General features: G+C 41.8%; 1 protein-coding gene across 1 annotated transcript in view; it reads right to left on the bottom strand.

The window, feature by feature from the left end:
- Nucleotides 1–21,976, bottom strand: part of LOC135219904 (mitochondrial import inner membrane translocase subunit TIM14-like) — a 132,640-nt gene that overhangs the window by 71,574 nt on the left and 39,090 nt on the right. The window contains exon 3 of the mRNA XM_064257106.1: nt 9,235–9,345. Within this exon, the coding sequence (XP_064113176.1) occupies nt 9,235–9,345 (111 nt within the window). The remainder of the gene's footprint in view (nt 1–9,234; nt 9,346–21,976) is intronic.

The following is a 21,976-nucleotide window of genomic DNA, read 5'->3' as shown; positions in this document are numbered from 1 at the left end:
GCACTTCTTCCCTTCAACCCTGGGGCAATATCGGCTGGGGGGCAAAATTCAACAGTGGTTGTAAAATGATATTGTTAAACTACAATAAAGTTTTGTACATACTTACCTGGCAGATATATACTTAGCTATAGTCTCCGACGTTCCCGACAGAATTTCAAATCTCGCGGCACACGCGACAGGTAGGTTAGGTGGTCTACCTTACCCGCCGCTGGGTGGTGGCGGATGTACGAACCACTCCCGTAGCTTGTCAGATTTTTCTCTTCCACCTGTCTCCTGAGGGGAGGCTGGGTGGGCCATTAATCGTATATATCTGCCAGGTAAGTATGTACAAAACTTTATTGTAGTTTAACAATACTCATTTTGTACATGAACGTCCCTGACAGATATATACTTAGCTGATTGGCACCCTTGGTGGAGGGTAAGAGACAGCTAAATAATACAGGTAAGACGGGAAACAACTAATGTTGTAGGATATAACAACCTTGGTTCTCACCTTTTCAGGATGAAGACTTCATAGATACTGTCTCTGAGTCTGCATTGCCTGGAGAGCTACAGCTAGGACGTGACCTGATGCTGAAAGACTCTCGGATCTACCACTGGATATGTGATCCCCTATTGTGGTAGAATCCAAGTCGGATACTGTTAGAGGGACCTTGTCCGCTTACCTAACAGATCCTTACCACTCACCTCTGCAAGGAGCCAAAACCCACCGGACCACCTAACCAAAATACAAAGGGTTAATATTACGACAAAAGAGGTGCCTCCTGCAACCTCTTTCAGACCCCCAAAAAACAACAATATAAATATAGGGTAACATATAAAAAATTTACACAGGATAAGTTTCAGCTCCCTGCCCAGCACCGAATCCGCCGATACGAAAGGACCCAAGGCGAAGCATTTATCATATGTGATTTTTACATCACGTAGGTAGTGGTTTGCGAAAACCGATTGGCATCTCCAAAAAGTCGCCTCCATCAAGTTCCGCACAGACATATTTTTTCTGAATGCAAGCGAAGTTGCGATGGCTCTCACCTCGTGAGCTTTCACTTTCAGTATTTTAAAATGTTCTTCCTTACAAGCAACATGTGCCTCTGTAATAAGGCTTCTCAGAAAAAAGGAATGAGCATTCTTCGACATGGGCCGAGTGGGGTCCTTTACAGAGCACCAAAGCACATCTTGATTAGCCTTAAGTTGTTCCTTCCTCTTAAGAAATACTTCATAATTCTCATAGGCAAAGAGTTCTTTCAGGCTCTTCCCCTACTAGAAAAGATAAACTACGAACTTCAAAGCTCCTGGGCCAAGGCCGTGATGGGTTTTCATTCTTTTGCAAGGAAATTTGGAAGAAACGAACACACCATAGAATCTTCCTTAAACCCTACATTGCCCTCGATAGCTTGGAGCTCACTCACTCTCTTAGCTGTAGCTAGGGCCAAAAGGAAGATGGCCTTCTTCGTCAGATCCTTGAAAGAGGCTAAGCCAGGAGGTTCGAATCTAGACGATCCAAGGAATTGTAGAACTACGTCTAGATTCCAGTTTGGTACTACATGAGGACGCTTAATGGTTTCAAATGATCTAATAAGATCGTGCAAATCCTTATCATCGGATATCTTTAAGCCTCTATGCCGAAATACCGCCGCCAACATACTGCGGTATCCCTTAATAGTTGACACAAGCAGATGACATTCTTCTTTGAGGAAAATAAGGAAATCCGCAATTTGGGTCACAGAGGTACTGGAAGAGGAAATGTTCTTCCTCTTGCACCAATGTCTGAAGACATCCCACTTTGACTGGTATACACGCAAGGTGGAAGGTCTCCTCGCTCTTGCGATTGCTTTAGCAGCTGTTGCTGAAAAGCCTTTCGCTCTGACCAAACTTTGGACAGTCTGAAGCCAGTCAGACTGAGAGCGAGGAGATTTTTGTGGTACCTGTCGAAGTGGGGTTGTCTGAGTAGATCGCTCCTTAGCGGGTGAGCGATCTTGAAGGTCCACCAACCATTCCAGTACCTCTGTGAACCATTCTTGGGCCGGCCAAAAGGGAGCGATTAAGGTCATTCTCGTTGAATCGGACTCTACGAACTTCTTGATGGTTAGCCCCAGGATCTTGAAGGGGGGAAACGCGTAGACGTCGAGTCCGTTCCAGTCTAGAAGAAGAGCATCTATTGCTAATGCCTCTGGATCCGATATCGGAGAGCAGTAAGGATCCAGCCTCTTGTTCTTTGACGTGGCAAAGAGGTCTATGTGTGGCCTGCCCCATAACTTCCACAGGCTCTGGCATACATCCAGATGAAGGGTCCACTCTGTGGGAAGGACCTGATCTTTCCTGCTGAGGAGATCTGCTCTTACATTCCTTTCTCCCTGCACGAACCTGGTGAGAAGCTTGATTCCTCTTTCTTCTGCCCACAGAAGAAGGTCTCTTGCTGTCTCGTACAGGGAGAAGGATGCGTCCCCCCCCTGTGTTCCTGATATATGCCAGAGCTGTAGTGTTGTCCGCGTTGACCTGCACTACCGATCTTCTGACTTTGGGCTCGAAAGCCTTCAGAGCCAACTACACAGCCATCAACTCCTTTCTGTTGATGTGCCAGGCTACCTGGTCCCCCACCCAGGTACCTGACACTTCGCTGGTTCCCAGAGTTGCCCCCCACCCCGTGTCCGACGCGTCGGAGAACAACACCAGGTTGGGGATCTGGGATTGAAGAGACAGTCCCTTTGCAAAGAGGTTGGGATCTGTCCACCATAAGAGATGTTTCTTGATGTCCTGGGATAACGACAGGGAGAACGTCAAATCCTGAGAATGACGACTCCAATTCCGATGAAGAAAGAATTGTAGCGGTCTCAGGTGCAACCTTCCTAGGGAAACGAATTGCTCCAGCGAGGAGAGCGTCCCCAGCAGACTCATCCACTCCCTCACTGTGCATACTTCTTTCCCTAAGAAGGTTGTTACTCTCTCGAATCCTCGGGCTATCCTTTCCTGAGAGGGAAAAGCCCGAAAACTCAGAGAGTTCATCTGTATCCCGAGATACACACACTCCTGCTCGGGAATTAGTGACGACTTCTTGAAATTGACGAGAAGTCCCAAAGCCTTCGTCAATTCTAAGGTTACTTGTAAGTCCTTCAAACAACGATCTTCTGAATTGGCCCATTATTAGCCAATCGTCGAGGTACATGGATATCCTCACCCCTTTCAAATGAAGCCATTGAGCCACATTTCCTCAAAATCCCCTCGTGAACACTTGAGGGGTCCGTCGAGAGGCCGAAAACAACAGAGCCCTGAACTGAAAATTTTTCCCCCCCATCATGAATCTGAGAAACTTCCTCGAGGAAGGATGGATCGGTTACGTGGAAGTAAGCGTCCTGTAAATCCAAGGAAACCATCCAGTCCCCTGGACGAAGTGCTGCCAGCACTGAAGAAGGCGTTTCCATCGTGAACTTCTTCTTTTCTACGAAGGAAGAAGTCAGGGCGCTTACATCCAACACCGGTCTCCATCCCCCTGAGGACTTCTGAACTAGGAAAAGGCGGTTGTAGAAGCCCCTTCTCCAGCATCTGATCTACTGCTAGATGGAGAGCTTGATTCATGATGGGGTCTCTGTACCTGGCCGTCAGTTCCCTTGGGATGGTCGTCAAGGGAGGTCTTTCGACGAAAGGGATGAGGTAACCTCTCCTCAAAATAGACAGGGTTCCAGGATCTGCCCCTTTTTGGGCCCAGACTTCTGCAAACTCTAAGAGTCTGGCGCCCACCGTTGTTTGAAGGACTTTGCAAGTTATTTGGGGGCTTTAACAGACTTGGCCGAAATAAAGTCTTACCCCTTCTTGAAGGTCTACGACCTCTAAACGTAGAGGTTCTTGATGAAGATGCCCCTCGAAAGGGTTCTCGAACACTTGCCTTTTCCTTCTTAGTCTTGGTAGGGAAGGAAGGGCGAGGTTTTCTTGCCGACTGTGCCAAAAGGTCCTGGGTGGCTTTGGCCGAAAGTGACCTCGAAATGTCCTGCACTCGATGTTTCGGGAACAACTGAGTAGACAGAGGAGCAAACAGCAAAGAAGACCTCTGAGCATGGGAGACCGACTTCGTTAAGAAGGAACAATAAACCGACCTCTCTTCACGATCCCAGGCCCCATAAAGGGAGGCGATTTCACTCGCTCCGTCTCTTACCGACTTGTCCATACAAGACAAAACACACATAAGATCTTCTGGCGAAATTGACTCTGGCACTTCAATTTTCTTGGCTAGGACTCCCAACGACCAATCAAGGAAGTTAAATACTTCTAGCACTCTAAACATACCTTTGAGCATATGATCCAATTCATTCATTGCCCAAGTCGTCTTAGCAGAGTTAAGGGCAGTTCTCCTTGTCGAATCCACCAGCGCCGAAAATCCGAATCAGCCGAAGACGGTAGACCCAAATCCTAAGGGCTCTCCTGTTTCGTACCAGAAACCATCGCGTCCTGATAACTTCGAAGGAGGAAAAGCGAACATCGTTTTTCCCCGCTTCTTCTTTGGAAGCCATCCAGGAACCAAAACTCCTCAGTGCCTTCTTCATTGAAAGAGTTGGCTTCATCCTCACACAAGAAGAACTCTTCGCTGTCTTTGCCGTTGAAAAAAGTGAGTGAGGAGAAGGAGGAGAGCCGTAGGAGTAAGGGAATCCCCAAAAAACTTGTAAAAGTAGCTCTGTAAGCTTCTTGTAAGAAGAGACAGCAGCAGAAGTGTTCGGTTCCTCATCCGAACCTTCTAGGACGTCTTGTCGAGGCCGAGCGCGGAAGATCCTTAGGTGACGAAGGGATCCTAGTAGGAGTTGAGCGGAGGTTGGAGAACGCCCTCTCTTAGAAGAGTTCACATCCACTGGAGAACGATGAGAAGATCTGGGATGTCTACGATGAGACTCCCCTCTCGAGGTATACGGAATCTCAGCCGAAGAGAGGTAGGGCTCCTACTCCGAGAATCCTCGGAAATATCCACAGGGCGCTTACGAGGAGGCGAGCGCCTTACTATACTCTATGCGCCTATCCTGAGGCGAGCGGCTGCCAGGAGAAGAGCGCCTATCGAGAGCAGAGCGCTTGCGCGGCTCTCCATACCTGTCCAGTTGCGTACGATAAACGGCAAGTTCGACTGGAAGGCGAAATGCGCCTACTAGGAGAAGGCTGCTTGCGAGACTCTTGACGTCTAACAAGAGGGTAACATTCAGGAGAAGGGCGCTTCAAAACTAACGAGCGCCTACTTGGAGAAGGGCGCTTCCGGGATTCCTGGTGCCTACCAAGAGACAAACGGTCAGGAGAAGTGCGCCTAGAAGCGGGTAGAGCGCCTACGGAGAAGGGCGCTTGAAAGACTCTTGTTGTCTGCCCCTAGGAGAATAATCAGGAGTATGACGCCTTAAAAGAGACGAGCGCCTACTAGGAGATCTATGTGCAGTAGGCTCTTGGCGCCTACCTTGCGGGGAGTGGCTAACAGTAGGCCGTCTATCATGCACACGACTCCTACCAGACTCTAGATGCCTGTCAGGAGAGAAGTCACGATCCGAAACTCGAGGAGAGTGACATTGGAAGAAGAACGCCTACTTGTATAAGGGCGCCTTCTAGAATCTTGAGGCTGCTGAGGAGAAGTCTCACGCGAGGGAGTTGAAGAAATAGCGTGATGAGCAGGTGCAGTGCGCTTACCGGAAGCGGGAATCCAATCTGGAGAAAAAACTTCTTTCTCCATGAGCGTCCTACCGATGTTTGGCGCCTTGAAATCGAAAGAGAGCCAGGCGAGCGAGGGCGCTCACGCGAGCCCCCACCTTCATACGAAACCTCCCCATATGAAGGAGAACGATCCTCTGAGAGCGGCGCCTAGATCTCTTGATCGGAAGAGAAACGTCCTTTCTTCCTACGTGATCTAACTGCTAGAGAGTCTGCTAGCGCCGTGATCTGAGCTTGAAGTCCAGCGAGTAACTCTCGTAGTAGAATCTGTTGTTTTCTTCCTCGGAAGCAGGCGTCCGAGCGCGGAGCGCGAGAAGAAGAACGATCACAGGATTTCTTGGGTTTCTTCGCCTCCACCGACGATTCTTCCGGGAAAACCTCCGGACTAGAAGCCAAAGGACTGCAGGGAGCCTTCCAAGCCCTCTTCAACGGGCGCGACGCATCCGGGGAGTTCCAACCTCTCTTCGGAGAGGGAGACGACGAAGAGGAGAAGCATTGGCGTAGGAGCTCCTTCTTGTAGCGATCCGAGGCAACCTGGGAGCGTACTTCAGGATCTGCCGAGGGGACGCCTGACCGGTGGGGGCTCTCCCTAGCCCTCCTGCGGCTTTCGACTTTCCTACTCACTGGAAACTGGGAGTCTGGAAGAGGTCTAGGCCTAGAGGCACTAAGGAGCCGGTCAGACGCACCCTCCACAACACTGGGGACACTGCACTGATCACCAACACTCTCCTTACCTTCCAACTGACGAATCTTCTGATCCATAGAACGAATCGTGGCTTTCAGAGCTGCCGCCTCCGAAGGCGAATCTTCGGCTTCGGTGCGGGGAGCCGGGGCCGCAACTTGGGAAGAAGGTTCTACTTCTACGTTAGTACTATTAGGATCCACATCCAACTCACTCATTCTAGATCTGCTAGAACTTCTAGAGGAAGCCTTACGCACTCTATCACGTTCCAACTTCCTAACATAAGAAGAGAGAGCCTTATATTCTTCTTCATTCAATCCCTTACATTCACTACAAGGGTTAGCAAAAGAACATTCATTCCCCCTGCATTTCATGCAAACCGTGTGGGGGTCTACCGAACCTTTCGGCAACCTCACTTTACATCCTTCATTCACGCAAACCCTAAACAAAACCGAAGTTTTAACTACTGAATCTAGGTCAGACATCGTTAAAGAAAATCCAAATCAAAATCAAACCGGTCCACAATCAGCGTATGCCAAGCCAAACAAAGCGAATACGTCACCAAAAGAAGTCCAAATTAACTCCAGGCAAGCGAGAATCGAAAAACTATCGAGAGGAACCGACAACAGTTGTTATCGTTCCCGCGACAGAGAAAAATCTGACAAGCTACGGGAGTGGTTCGTACATCCGCCACCCAGCGGCGGGTAAGGTAGACCACCGAACCTACCTGTCGCGTGTGCCGCGAGATTTGAAATTCTGTCGGGAACGTCGGAGACTATAGCTAAGTATATATCTGTCAGGGAAGTTCATGTACAAAATTATGGGTTTGTTGCATTATTATGTCAATAAGCATAGACACACTATGGGTTTGTTGTATTATGTCAATAAGCATACACACACTATCACAATAACAATACACAAAAAGAACAAGGGAAATCCCACTGGGATTGAAAAGAAATTAGCAACAACAATTGGGCAGAGAGCGGTGTAGTACACGTCTACCCACATTGACGGCCGAAAGCAAATTGGAGGAACTACCAACAACCAGACTGATCGTCAACTACCAAACCGCCTTGTTTAAAGACTTCAGCAGCCGTCTAGGCGATACCTTTAGCAATTCCTGTTGTAACGGACCAAGGGTTTGAATATCATGTAGGAACAAGCTCGGTTTTCATGGACAAGGCATTGTGTTGCTTCACCAGCCATCACATCTCTACACATTCTTAGAATAACATGTCTGTGCCTGCATGAGACTGTATTCCAATCTATTCAAGTTATTGGCATCTGCTGTACAGAGGGAAAATCTGGACATACCTCCCTTACAGTCTCTGGAATTTTCAGATAATGCAGAACAGCTGTGACTAGGGACAGAAACAGATCATTTCTAGCATTATTGGACAGGTCTGCAATACCTGATGTGTCCTCACCAAAAAGTTATAATATAGATATACCTACCCTATAGCGATATCCCTATAGCGATGACAAAATGGATCCATGTACTATTATTCCTCTGTAATCTCCTGGTAATTACAATACCAAATGAGAAATGACAGTATACTGGCATCATCATCCAATGACAACATCTTGTGAACTGAACAAGGTGACATGCAACACATCATTGGCACTTGCTAATGGTCTGAAGTAACTGAGTTGCTTAACAAAGGTTAGTTAGAGCTTTCATCATTCCCTTCTATCAATAATGTACCAATGGGACAACTGTGCAACTATTTGTGAGTCCTAGGTAATCTCAGATGTCAAATTTAGTTGCTTTATGTCAGGTGGTGACCATAAAAACCATTTTTCTCAAACCTTGAGCTGTACCATAATCTTTCCACCTTGGCCTTGAATTCTATCCTAAAAGGTATGTCGCACTTTCCCCATTCTATGCATACCTATTTCTTTACTTTTATATGTTATCAATTAACATAGTACATATTCATATATGCACATAAACTTGAGGCGATGTCATCTGAATACTATAGATGCTAGAATTGACCCAAAGCAGCCAGCAGTGGCAGTTATGAGATGATTAACCGGTGCCAGCAGACATCTTGAATAACACTTGCTAGGAAAGTTTTTATGTTTATTTCTACCTTGCAGTAATGTAATATGTACAATTACTACCCTATTTAACACAGGCTGTGAACATACTGAATATGGTTGGCTACAGTTTTTAAAAGCCAGTTTTACTATTGGGACTAAGTTCTAGTTAATTAGTGTGTTTACAGAATCAATAGTATTAAGTAGTGTATTACTCATTTAATGGACAGTAACTGCTCACTGTGGTATGAAAAATGCCTGTTTACACCATCAAATAAGTTGGTCCACTAATAAATGCTAGAAAAATCATGAGACAGAACCTTCTATTTTACAAATTCTTCTCTTCTACTTTTACATATGGCAGCCTATAAAGTGAGGGACTGCTACGAAGGTTCATGTCAGCAGAGTTTGTTCAAGTAGATAGCACAAAATTAGGACACATTTTTTGTAAATAGCCTACACATTAGTTAAAGAAAAGCAAAAGTACAGGAACAAAACCTAGAGAAATTCCAGGTTGTTCCGTATGCACTGACGGTGACACAAAAGCAGGAAAAATTAACTTAACAAAGAGGCAGTTTTTTAATATAGAAATAAATGCTAACAGAGTAGGTGTTCATGAAATGGAAATAAACTGAAACCCTGAAGACTGAGAGTGATGAGAAGGGGTGTGGACTGTGAGAGGAGTTTGAATAATAACAGATACAGAATTAACAAGATGAAGACCAGTAGGAAGTCCAAGAAAATCAAAGAAAAAGAGGAAAGAAAGAGAGGATAGAAAAGGTAAAATCTAATAAAAAAAAACATTAATGCTGATAACAATGATGAAGATAAAAAGCTGTACTCACCCGAACTTTTTGAGAATTAGCACTTGGAGATACACTGAGTATAAGAGCTGCTTCTCTTTTCGTCATTTTGGGTTCAAATCCACCTTTGTAATACTTGCTATTAGCTAGGCTCTGAAATGATAAGATTACTATTAGTAACATCACTGAAGGAAAAAATTACCAAGGAAACATGACATTTTTATAATCTTACTACAAAAAACAGTAGTTTGGTCTGTCTGTTGTCTGTAAGCACTTTTCACCGGTGCAGAATCCCACGTAAGTGCTTAACAGCTGATGGACCAATTTATTAGCATTAGAGGTTAAAGAGGGGTGAAGGAGAGAGGGTCTTTCCTTACTCAGTGATTACCTAACCAACTAGACTAAATAATTTTCAAATCAATGCTGAAAATGATAAGATAAGGGTAAAAATTACATCTGGGAAAACTACCACTTAGTTGGTAGTTTACGGTAAATGTTGAATTGTGAATTCTTATGTTCTGACAAGTAAGACAGGTACAACAACATACGAAATAACAAGGAAAGGAATAAAAAGTTTGAGCATTAGCTCGGCAAAAATACACCGGTGTTAGATAACTGTTACTTTAGAGTACAGTCACATCGTCTGGAGCCTTGGCACCTAGCCTCACCGCCCGGGTACTGGGCCCCACTAACTAGTAAAAATAAATTTTTGTATATTACTTAAAAAGTAATTATATGCCTAAAGTTGCTAACACTATGTCAGCTAAAAATTTGAAAATTTTGGACATCGCAGTAGCACTATTTTGTTTTGACTGTATGTAGATCGCCCCACCCACTTTCGGGGAAGAATAGGTACAACATAGCTGAACAGAACAATTTGTTTGTGCTCAATGTCCATAGCAGGGAGGTGGGTGGGCCCCCATTATGTAATTACTTGCTAGGTATAAAAGAAATTTATCTTATCATAAAAATGTCTTTTTTATATAAATAACTTACCAAGTAATTACACAGCTGAATCCCACATTGACAGGCACTGGGATACATGGACATTTAGTACTATTTCAAAACTAATATTCTAAACAGAACTTTACATGAATCAGTAAATTAGCTAGCACTGATAGGTGCTTGTTGTAACCTTACCTGATGAAGAAGCTATGACAGGTGTTACAGTGGAGCCCCTGTACTCGCATTCTCGGCATTCGTGGACTCGCGTATTCGCAGATTTCTCTTCAGAACATATCTACCCATTATTTGCGTTTTCACAGTATAAAACCATACCAAAACAACTTTTAACAAAACTACCACTCTGTAAAAGACAACTGACTTGAGGGTACTTGGGTACACAGTACCTCCAGGCTTCCCAAGACAAACTCAACAACCTTGATCAAGGAAAGAGGATAGTCAAATAGGAGGTTAACATCTATCCTTTGTTACCCAGTACCATGCCAGCCTCACTGAACGGACCTAATGTACAGCATTCATCGTAAATTGTCTCGAAGCCCTGAAGATAATATGTAGCAAACACCGATCTACATTTCCAGTATGTAGACTGCAGGATTGTAGAAAGAGATTCCACTTAAAAGCCAGTGAAGTAGCAACTGCCCCTATATCATGTCCTAACTTTTAATAAAGGAATACCTTTTCATGTAATTTTGAATGTGATTCTACAATAACATCTCTAAAACAGAAAGAAAAGGCATTCTTAGACAAAGCATGTAAGGGATTTCTCACTGAGCACCAAAAGTTCTGAGAGGTGCCTCTAATACCTTTTGTTCTTTCTGATAACATTTAAGAGCTTTAACTGGACAGAGAGTTCTCTCTTGGTCTGGTAATCTCTTAATTAAGGGGGCCGGCCGGCTAATGCCGTTTTTCAACGACAGGACTTTGACATTCATGCCACTTAATAAGGTGACTTGGGACATCTCCAAACCGCATATGATTTTCGCCTCTGACCTTCGGTTTTGTGACGCCAGGGCAATTTATCCCGAAAATAACCACTTTTCAAATTCTATCTCCTCCCTTGTTATTTAATATTAAGACCTGGGATTACTACCATATATAGACCTGATGTAGACCTCCAATCAAATGGAGAGTTTTTTTTCTAAAAGTCATTTTTTTGCTTGATATGAATTTTTCAATATGGTAAAAAAAATAAACCTTATAAATCACGAGAAAAAATTTATAAAAAAAAAGACGAAACAAAAATTGGAAAAACGGGCTCTATTTGATTGTTCTATAATGTCTTTCTGAGTTATATGCCAAATTCCAATGTTATAGCTTTAAAACTAAGTGAGGAGATAGACTTTGAAGGTCAATAAGTATAGTTTTGAGATACGGGCGTTCAAAGTTTTCCTTCGTATTTCTATAAAGACAATGTTAATAAATAATGATTATTATGAATGTATATTTCTTTTTTGTGTATTAATAAACCAAAACTATTTTATTTATCATAATTTAATCATAAATGATGATCCCTTTGCTCATATATCGTAGCCTGGGGCACTGCTTGAGGCAAGATGGGGCACTCCTTCCTACGTAACCCCCTCTCTCCCCTTCACTAACTCGGCTTATTACAGCGAATTTTCTTCTTCTGTATGTTAGCGAGATGTTTTCCTTGTATTTTCCTCTTTGGCATGATGACATTCTTGCCGAAACAAAGATAAACAAAACATAAATGCAAGAGAATGTCAGAGGTGAAACTCGAAGATGTACTCTCTTTTTACAAAGACAATTTAATAAATCATGATTATTATGAATTTCATATTCCATTTTGGGTATTAAAAAACCAAAACTATGTTATTTATCATAAATGAAGATCTCTTTGCTCAAAGATCGTAGCCTTTTTCGCCCTATACCACTGTATATAGGGGTTCCAGCCGGCCCCCTTAAAAGCGCATGAGGACAACATTTTGAGGGAAGTTCATTCTTCACCAATAATCCTAAAGTAAAGGAGCAAACTGCGCTTCCTTGAGAAAATCCTATCTCCTTGTCAAGACTGTCAGGGAAGCAGAATTTGGCAGTTCAAAAGGAGGACCTGAAAGCCATTTCAGTACAATATCAAAATTTTTTTTAAAGTAAATTGTATTTTTCCTAACTATACAAGCCTGAGGTCCTTTACGTTAGGAATTACTTTCAGCATAGGCTGGCAATCGGCCATAAAAGATTACAAAGGTAGTTAGGCAGTAACTGCTTGTCCGATAGTCGAGAGTCCTGCCCGACTGAATGTAAACATTCCACTTTGCTTAAGGCCCAGGAACAGATTGAGGTGTTGCAAGAGGTGGCCATAAATGTAAAGGACCTCAAGTTTGTCTAGTTAGGAAAAATTATATTGTTATGATACAATAAAGTTTATACATACTTACCTGGCAGATATATACTTAGCTATTAGACTCCGTCGCCCGACAGAAATTCAAATTTCGCGCACACGCTACCGGTAGGTCAGGTGATCTACCTGCCTGCCGCTGGGTGGCAGGAATAGGAACCATTCCCGTTTTCTATCATATTTTCTCTATACCGCCTGTCTCCTGAGGGGAGGTAGGGTGGGTATAAATCGTATATATCTGCCAGGTAAGTATGTATAAAACTTTATTGTATCATAACAATATCATTTTTATACATTCAACTTACCTGTCAGATATATACTTAGCTGATTCACACCATTGGAGGAGGGTAAGAGACAGCTAATTACAGATTTAAACAGGAATCACAACATACGTTGTAGGTAATAAATAAATAAAACCTTGGTTCCTACATGATTAGACTGAAGACTTCATGAATACTATCCAGGAGTCTGCTCAGTCTCAAGAGCCTCAGCGAGATATTGATCTATGGCTAAGAGTTCTTGAAGGTCTGCCAAAGGGGTCTTATCCGCTTACTTGGCAGAGCCTGGAAGGACTATGTCAATGGGTGCTGATCCACTTATATGACAAGAACCTTATTCAAGGAGCACAACACCGATCCCGATCACCTTAACCTAACCACTGTGTTAGTTCTAAGATTGCAAGGAGTTATCCCCGAACTCCTTGCAAACAACCAAACTCGAATCACCCACATTCGTACACGCAAAAGTACAAAAATAATAATAAAAAAAAATTTTTGTACAACCTAACCAGTAAGACGCATTCCTGATTTCTTACTGACCAAAGCAACGGCCGCCCGTGCGACAACAAGCACTCTTGTCAGTAGAAAACCAAAAACCCGTCTCCCAAAGTAGGTCTACGTACAATAATCAAAATAAATTATTAAAATTTTCTTAAGGATCGGTATGTGTTCCAAGTCCCAGCACTGTATCCGCTGATACAAAAGGCCCTAGAGAGAAGCACTTCTCATAGGTCACTTTCACATCTTTAAGATAGTGAGATGCGAAAACTGAATTACACCTCCGGTAAGTCGCATCTAAAATGTCTTTTAAAGACATGTTTTTATGAAAGGCTAAGGTAGTGGCTACAGCTCTTACCTCATGAGCCTTCACTCAAAGAGTCTTGAAAGAGTCATCTGTGCAGTTATTATGAACTTCTGTAATAATGTTCCTAACAAAAAATGTGTGACATGGGTCTACTAGGATCCCGCACTGCGCACCATAAACTTTGTTTACATCCCCCGAGTTCGTTCTTCTTCTTTAAATAGAACTTCAGGGCTCTAACTGGACATAATGATCTTTCCAATTCCTTTCCCACTAGATTTGAAAGACTTTTAACTTCAAAACTCTTTGGCCAAGGTTTTGAAGGGTTCTCGTTCTTGGCCAGAAACAGAGTCTGGAAAGAACAAATCACTGCATCTCTCTTAAAACCCACTTGAGAATTAAGAGCATGGATCTCACTAGTTCTTTTCGCAGTCGCTAGGGACAAAAGGAAAATACATTTTCTCGTTAAGTCTCTAAACGACGCTTTGTGAGGAGGCTCAAATCTATCCGATGACAGGAATTTAAGAACCACATCCAAGTTCCAGTTCGGAGTACGAGGAGATATGGTTTTCGAGGTTTCGAATGACCTTATATGGTCATGAAGATCCTTATCTTCAGCTATGTTTAAGCCTCTGTTTCTGAAAACCGCAGAGAGCATGCTTCTATAGCCTTTGATGGTCGACACAGGTAACTGAGATTCCTCTCTAAGGATTATTAGAAAGTCAGCAATGTTGGTCACAGAGGTATCGGAGGAGGACAGCTTCTTCTTTCTACACCATCTCCTGAAACATCACTTGGATTGATATACCCGAATAGTTGAGGATCTTCGGGCTCTAGCAATTGCCTTCGAAGCTTTGCTTGAAAAGCCTCTCGCTCTGACAAGTCTTTCGATAGTCGAAAGGCAGTCAGAGCGAGAGCGTGGAGGTTTTGATGATACCTCTCGAAGTGGGGTTGTTTGAGAAGATCTCTCCTGTTTGGAAGAGATCTTGGGAAGTCCACTGTCCATTCCTGTACCTCTGTGAACCAATCTTGAGACGGACAAAAGGGGGCGACGAGTGTTAGTCTCGTCCCTTTTGAAGCCACAAACTTCTTTAGTACCACTCCTAACATTTTGAAGGGGGGAAAGGCGTAGGCATCTAGGCCTGCCCAATCCAGCAGCATGGCATCCACCGCTATCGCTCTCGGGTCTTCCACCGAGGAGCAGAAATTCTCTATCCTCCTGGATAGGAAGGTGGCAAATAGGTCTATTTGTGGTCTGCCCCACAGTGACCAACTTGATCGTGAAGAGTCCACTCTGTGGGCAGAACTTGGTATGACCTGCTTAGCCTGTCTGCTCTTACGATTTTCTCTCCTTTCATGAATCTCGTAAGGAGCGTAACATTCTTTTCTTTCATCCAATATAACAGATCTCTTGTTATTTGGAACAGAGAAAAAGAGTGAGTCCCCCCGTTTCCTGATATAGGCCAACGCCGTGGTATTGTCCTCGTTGACCTGTACCACTTGACCTTTTACCTCTGGTTCGAATGATTTTAGAGCTAGGAGAACAGCATAAAGTTCCTTGGCGTTTATATGCCAGGCTTCCTGTTCCTTCCTCCATTGGCCTGACACTTCTTTTGTCCCTAGAGTCGCACCCCATCCCTACTCTGAAGCGTCTGAGAATAAGATTAGGTTTGGGTTCCGAACTTCTAGAGACAAGCCCTCGTTCTTTTCCAGGGGAGTCAGCCACCACTTTAGATGAGTCTTCACCTCCGATGGAATCACGAAAGTGTCTGATAGTTGCCCGTACTTCCAACTCCAAATTCTTCTTAAGAAGAACTGAAGCGGGCGTAGGTGGAGTCTTCCTAGGGAAATGAACTGTTCTAGTGAGGAAAGGGTTCCCAGCAGGCTTAACCATTCCCTTACTGAACTTCGTTCTTTCCCTAGGAAGCTCGAGACTTTCTTCAAGCCCCGAACAAGTCTTTCCTGGGAGGGAAAAGAAAAAAAAGACCCGAAAACCCAGAGAATCCATCCGAATCCCCAGATAAACTAAGTTCTGGCTGGGGACCATCTGGGATTTCTCGAGGTTCACGAGTAATCCTAAGGATTTCGTCAGGTTCAAAGTCGTTTGCAGGTCCTCCAAACATTGTTTCTCTGACTTGGCTCGGATTAGCCAAATCGTCGAGATTGGTTAACAGCCGAGATTTGTTGATCCCTTCTCGATGAAGCCATTTGGCCACTTTCCTCATCAGATACGTAAATACCTGAGGAGCGGTGGATAGGCCGAAGCACAAGGCCCTGAACTGAAAGATCTTTCCTTGTATCACAAATCTGAGATACTTTCTTGACAATGGGTGAATCGGGACATGAAAGTAAGCATCCTGAAGGTCCAGGGAGACCATCCAATCTCCCTGACGCAGGGCTGACAGAACCGAAGCTGAAGTTTCCATGGAGAACTTCTTTTTCTCCACGTAACGGTTCGGGATGCTTACGTCCAGTACGGGTCTCCATCCCCCCGAAGCCTTTGGTACTAAGAAAAGGCGGTTGTAAAACCCCGGGGAGTGTGGATCCTGTACTATTTCAATTGCTTCCTTGTCCCCCTCATCGAAAACACCACCGCTGAAGGAGAGTCTCTCTCAGAACAGGGTCCTTGTACCTCGCCGACAATTCCTTCGGAGATGTTGCCAAAGGAGGTCTGTCTACGAAGGGAATGATGTAACCCTTCTGTAGAACAGACAGAGTCCAGGGATCTGCTTCTCTTACTGACCACGCTTCCACAAAATGTTGAAGCCTGGCCCCTACATGTGTTTGGAGGATATGGCTGCTATTTGCTCTTCTTCAACGAGCGGAAAGAAGACCTTCCTCGTTTGTCAAAGGCCTTCCTCTTCGTAGGAGACCTTACCTTACCTTACAGACCTTACATCTTGTTTGGGTTGCCCCAGGTCCCTCAGTGTGAGACACCTCTAATGTCTACCAGAGAGTTGCTAGTACATCTTCCGGTATATTTTGCATCTTCCAATCTTGGATGGTCTGGGATGCAGTTTAGATATTTGTCGAGCTTATTCTTAAACACATCTACGCTCACTCCTGATATATTCCTCAGATGAGCTGGCAACGCATTGAATAGACGCTGCATTATCGATGCTGGTGCATAGTGGATTAATGTCCTGTGTGCTTTCCTTATTTTTCCTGGTATAGTTTTGGGCATTATTAATCTACCTCTGCTTGCTCTTTCTGATATTTTTAGTTCCATGATATTTTCTGCTATTCCTTCTATCTGTTTCCATGCCTGAATTATCATGTAGCGTTCTCTTCTCCTTTCTAGACTATATAATTTTAAGGATTGTAGTCTTTTCCAGTAGTCAAGGTCTTTAACTTCTTCTATTCTAGCTGTAAAGGACCTTTGTACACTCTCTATTTGTGCAATATCCTTTTGATAGTGTGGGTACCATATCATATTGCAATATTTCAAGTGGACTACGAAACATATGTTTTATAAAGCATAATAATGTGTTCAGCTTTTCTTGTTTTGAAGTGCCGTAACAACATTCCCATTTTTGCTTTACATTTTGCCAACAGAATTGCTATTTGGATCATTGCATAACCATGTTCCTATTCATCATCACACCAAGGTCTTTCACTGCTTCCTTATTTGTGATTGTCTCATTATTAGGTCCCCTATATGCATATAGCTTTCTTTCTCTGTCTCCATAATTTATTGATTCAAATTTATCAGAGTTAAATACCATCCTATTTACCTCTGCCCAATCATATACTTTGTTAAGGTCTCTTTGTAGGAGCGTTTCCTATCTTTCCATCACAAGTAATTTCTCTATTTATTCTTGTGTCATCTGCGAAACTACTCACTACCGAATCCTTAACATTACTGTCTATGTCTTCAATCATAATAACAAACAGTATTGCAGCTAACACCGTACCTTGCGGCACACCGGATATTACCTTGGCTTCATCCGATTTCTCGTCGTTTGCAATAACTATCTGTTTTCTGTTGTGTAAAAATTCTTTTAACCATCTTCCTACTTTATCCACGATATTGTGTTTTCTAATTTTCTTCGCTAATATATTATGGTCTACTTTGTCAAAAGCTTTTGCAAAGTCTAAATAAACCACATCTGTTTCATTTCCGCTTTTCATATTTTTGAATATGTTCTCACGGTGGAACTAACGGTTGGGGTTTGTGTACTTTTTCCGGGTACGAAACCATGTTGTCCTTTATTAAACAAATTATTTTTTATAAATGTTTCATAATATTTTTCTTCATTACCCTTTCATACACTTTCATAATATGTGATGTTAGACTCACAGGCCTATAATTACTTGCCTCTAGTCTTGATCCACTTTTGAAAGTAGGGGTAATATATGCTAATTTGTGCTCATCATAAATCTTGCCTGTATCTACCACTTTGTCTTAATAATATTGCAAGTGGCTTTGCGATAGAATGAACTACTTTCTTTAACAAAATAGCAGGCACTCCATCCGGCCCTGCAGCAGCTCCATTTTTAATTTCATTAATAGCCTGCACAATATCAGCTTCATTAATATCTATGTCAGCTAAATATTCACTATTTTCATCCTTACTTCTATATCATTATCTTCATTATCTTCTAGGGTGAATTCTCTCTTATATCGTTCTGCCAATATGTTGCAAATTTCCTTTTTTTCATTCGTTAATCTCCCTTCAATTCTTAGAGGGCCTATTTCTATTCTTCTTTTATTCATCTTCTTCGCATATGAGTATAATAGTTTGGGATTTTGCTTGATATTTAATAGGGTTTTTCTTCCAAGTCCCCATTTTTCATTTTCTTTTGATTGTATAATCTTTTGTTCTGCAGTTTTCTATCTTACTTTTAGTTCTATAACTTTCCATGCATTTTTTTCTTTTGCAAGACCTTTTTTCCACTTTCTGATTTTCTGGAACAAGATCCTTCTGTCTCTTGGTATGCATGACTGATTTTGTTTACTTTTCTTCTTCGGTATATATTTATCCACTATTTTCTCTAATATTTTATATAATATCTCCGTATTTACCTTTATGTCATCACTTACCGAAAATGTTATCCCAATCTTTGTTTAATTCTTCATTTTTTATTTCTGACCATTTTATATTTTTACTGTAGAACGTTGTATTTTCCATATCCTTCCCACTTCTTCATTTCTTGCTTATCTCTGTTTTCACTTGCTTTGGAATGGACCTGTTAATTCTATGACATTATGGTCTGAAAATACTGCATTATAAACTATTATTTCTTTAACATAATTCATCTCGTTCACAAATACTAGGTCTAAAGTATTTTCCTTTCTTGTTGGCAGGTGATTTATTTGTTGAATGTTGTATTCTAGTAGCATATCTAATAGCTTTTCGAATTGCCTCTTATCTTCTGCACTACTATTACTCTCTTTTTTATATGTATAAGTACATCCACAATCTCCTATTCGTTCTTTCCAGTCTACGAAAGGAAAGTTGAAGCCTCCAGATAGGAGAATAGTCCAGTCCTTGTGATTTCTACATATATCATCCAATTTTTCTATTATTAAGTCAAACTCTTTAGTATTAGGAGGTCTATATATTACTATGTTCATTAATTTTTTCAGATTCAAATTCTACCGCTATTAGTTCACATTCTGAGTTACTATATTTCTCATATATTTTTCCTTGTTTTTGTCTTTCCCATATATTCGGTTCCCCCTTGATTCCTATTTTTTCTATCTGATCTATAAGTTTGGAACCCTTTTATTTGATCATCATTCCCATCTCTTGGGAATACCAGGTTTCACTTATATTCATTATACAGGCGGTCCCCGGGTTACGACGGTTCCGGCTTACGACGTTCCGAGGTTACGACGCTTTTTCTTAAATATTCAATGGAAAAATCCGTCCTGGGTTACGACGCTTGTTCCGAGGTTACGACGCTGACGCTTCCGACGCTCCGAGTTAACGACGCTTTTAAAAACGCATACTCTGATAAAAATCCTTTATAGTTTAGCACAGTATATTAATAAAAATAAGTTTCTGGTTAGATTACAACAAAATTTGAGATTATGATGATTTTCGACACTTTTTATGTTTGTATTTTTCTATGTTTTTTAGTGGACGCCTCATATGCGGAACTAGTTTTCGGAGGCGAATTGAATACATACTAGTTTACATATAACAGTCCAAAAGCGCAAATAATGAAAAAATCATTGCTTGTTTCCAGTAATAATAACAAAACGAAGTTTCTGGTTAGATTACAACGCAAATTCCAAGAGAGAGAGAGAGAGAGAGGCGTCTTCCGACGCTCCGAGTTAAGGACAGAGAAGTGTTCGTGTAGTTAAACGGCCTCTGACTCATGCCAGTGAAATGTTTTGTTGATACTAATAATTAATAAAACCTTTTAAATTAAAGATTACGTTTGCTTTAATTAGTCTATATGATACGTAAATAGTAATCAACTGTTCTTGTAGCCCTCAAATATTTGGCAAAATCGAAGTATCCAAAGAGAGACATTATCCAGTACGTAATTTGATCAGAGAGAGAGAGAGAGAGAGAGAGAGAGAGAGAGAGGAGAGAGAGGATGAAGAGATTCGAGAGAGAGAGAGAGATAGAGAGAGAGAGACGCTTTGGCAACAATGGTCTCGGGGTTTTTATAGCTTCCTTCTGCTTGATGATCGTGGATATTGTAGAAGGATTTCGACCATACTCGTTTGCCAAATCGACGATATGAACGCCACGTTCATGCTTTGCTATAATTTCATGTTTTGCTTCCATCGAAATCATTTTCTTGGGTTTTTTCTTATCACCTGCTTTGTCTTTAGCTTTGAGACCCATGGGTTAATAATAAATAGACAAAATAACACGAAAAATAGGCGCAAATACAACGAACTAAACAACGACGTGTTAACATGCAGCACCAACAAACAAAACAGACTGAACGCCATTTATCGGTCGCCTATACAACTAACACTCATCGCAAATCGTATCTCAAATATTTCGTTGTATATCAAGCTTGTATTTTCGCAAATTTTCTGTTATATCTCAAAACATTCGTATATTAGGCAATCGTATGTCAAGTTTCCAATGTAAATTTGATCAGAGAGAGAGAGAGAGAGAGAGAGAGAGAGAGTTGAGAGAGAGAGAGAGAGAGAGAGAGAGAGGAGACGCTTTGGCAACAATGGTCTCGGGGATTGACGTAACGTTTATTTTCTGAACAGATAGGACAGAGAAGTGTTCGTTTCATTAAACGGCCTCTGACTCATGGCAGGAAATGTTTTGTTGATACTAATATATAAGCCTATTTAAAGATACATTTACTTTAATTAGTCTATATGATACGTAAATAGTAATCAGCTGTTCTTGTAGCCCTCAAGATTTTGCAAAATCACTCCAGGTTGTACATAAAACTTCAAGAATGTAGTGTCACCAGAGGATTACAATAGTTTTACCTTCAAGAACCAGCATTCTTTTATTTTTTTTTTCTTAAAATAACTCCAGGTTGTACATAAAACTACAGGAAACAACATGTAGTGTAACCAAAAGGATTACAAGTAAGGTTTTTTATAACTTTTATTAGTTTAAGACATATTTCCAAGCGTCGTTCCGGCTTACGACGATTTTCGGCTTACGACGCGTCTCAAGAACGGAACCCCCGTCGTAACCCGGGGACTGCCTGTATCTATTTTCTTTTCAATTTGGGTTAGTTCTTCTAAGTACTCTATTTTTCTTTTTGAGTTACTCGTAACTAAACCCTGCGCATTCATCACTATGATGGTTTGCGTGTTTTCTCCTTCATTTAATATTGGTAATAATAAGGATTTTCCCATGTCTCTTTCCTGTTCTGGTATGTTGTTCTTTTTTTCATTTCCAGAAATTCTGACATTATAAAATCCAACTTTTCCATATTATTTGTTCTTCCTTCATCATAATTATTCATTTTGTGTCTGAATCTGCAATTTTCTCCATATCTGCAATATCCTCTTGCATAATAAAAACAGTTATTATCTCTTGAGTAGAATCTTGGAGCTGATGCATTGAAATTTTTTGCTGACACCTCTGCATATCTCGTTGATGGCTTGCTTTTTTCTTTTACCTGATATTCTTCATTCCTCTCTTTATTTGTTTCTTTCTTATTTTGGTTTTTATTACTTGATTGGTTATTTATTTGATTATTTTTCATGGCTACAGGGTGCATATATTTACATTTTTTGTCGAACTTACATCCTTTTCCTTCTTTTAGGTTTTTGCATATTTTTGGATGTAGATCTCTGCAATCATCCTCATAGCCATCTAGGTATGCACATTTACCATATATTTCATAGTTGTGACATACCTTAGGATGTTTGTAGTAACATTTTTCTCCAAATCTGCAATTCCCTCTTTACAAAAGGTTGCAGACTTTGTCTTTTTT

The sequence above is a fragment of the Macrobrachium nipponense genome, chromosome 1 (genome assembly GCF_015104395.2).
Source record: "Macrobrachium nipponense isolate FS-2020 chromosome 1, ASM1510439v2, whole genome shotgun sequence".
Classification (NCBI taxonomy): domain Eukaryota; kingdom Metazoa; phylum Arthropoda; class Malacostraca; order Decapoda; family Palaemonidae; genus Macrobrachium; species Macrobrachium nipponense.
The sequence above is the reverse complement of the archived record's forward strand: the minus strand, read 5'-3'. Positions and strand labels throughout refer to the sequence as shown.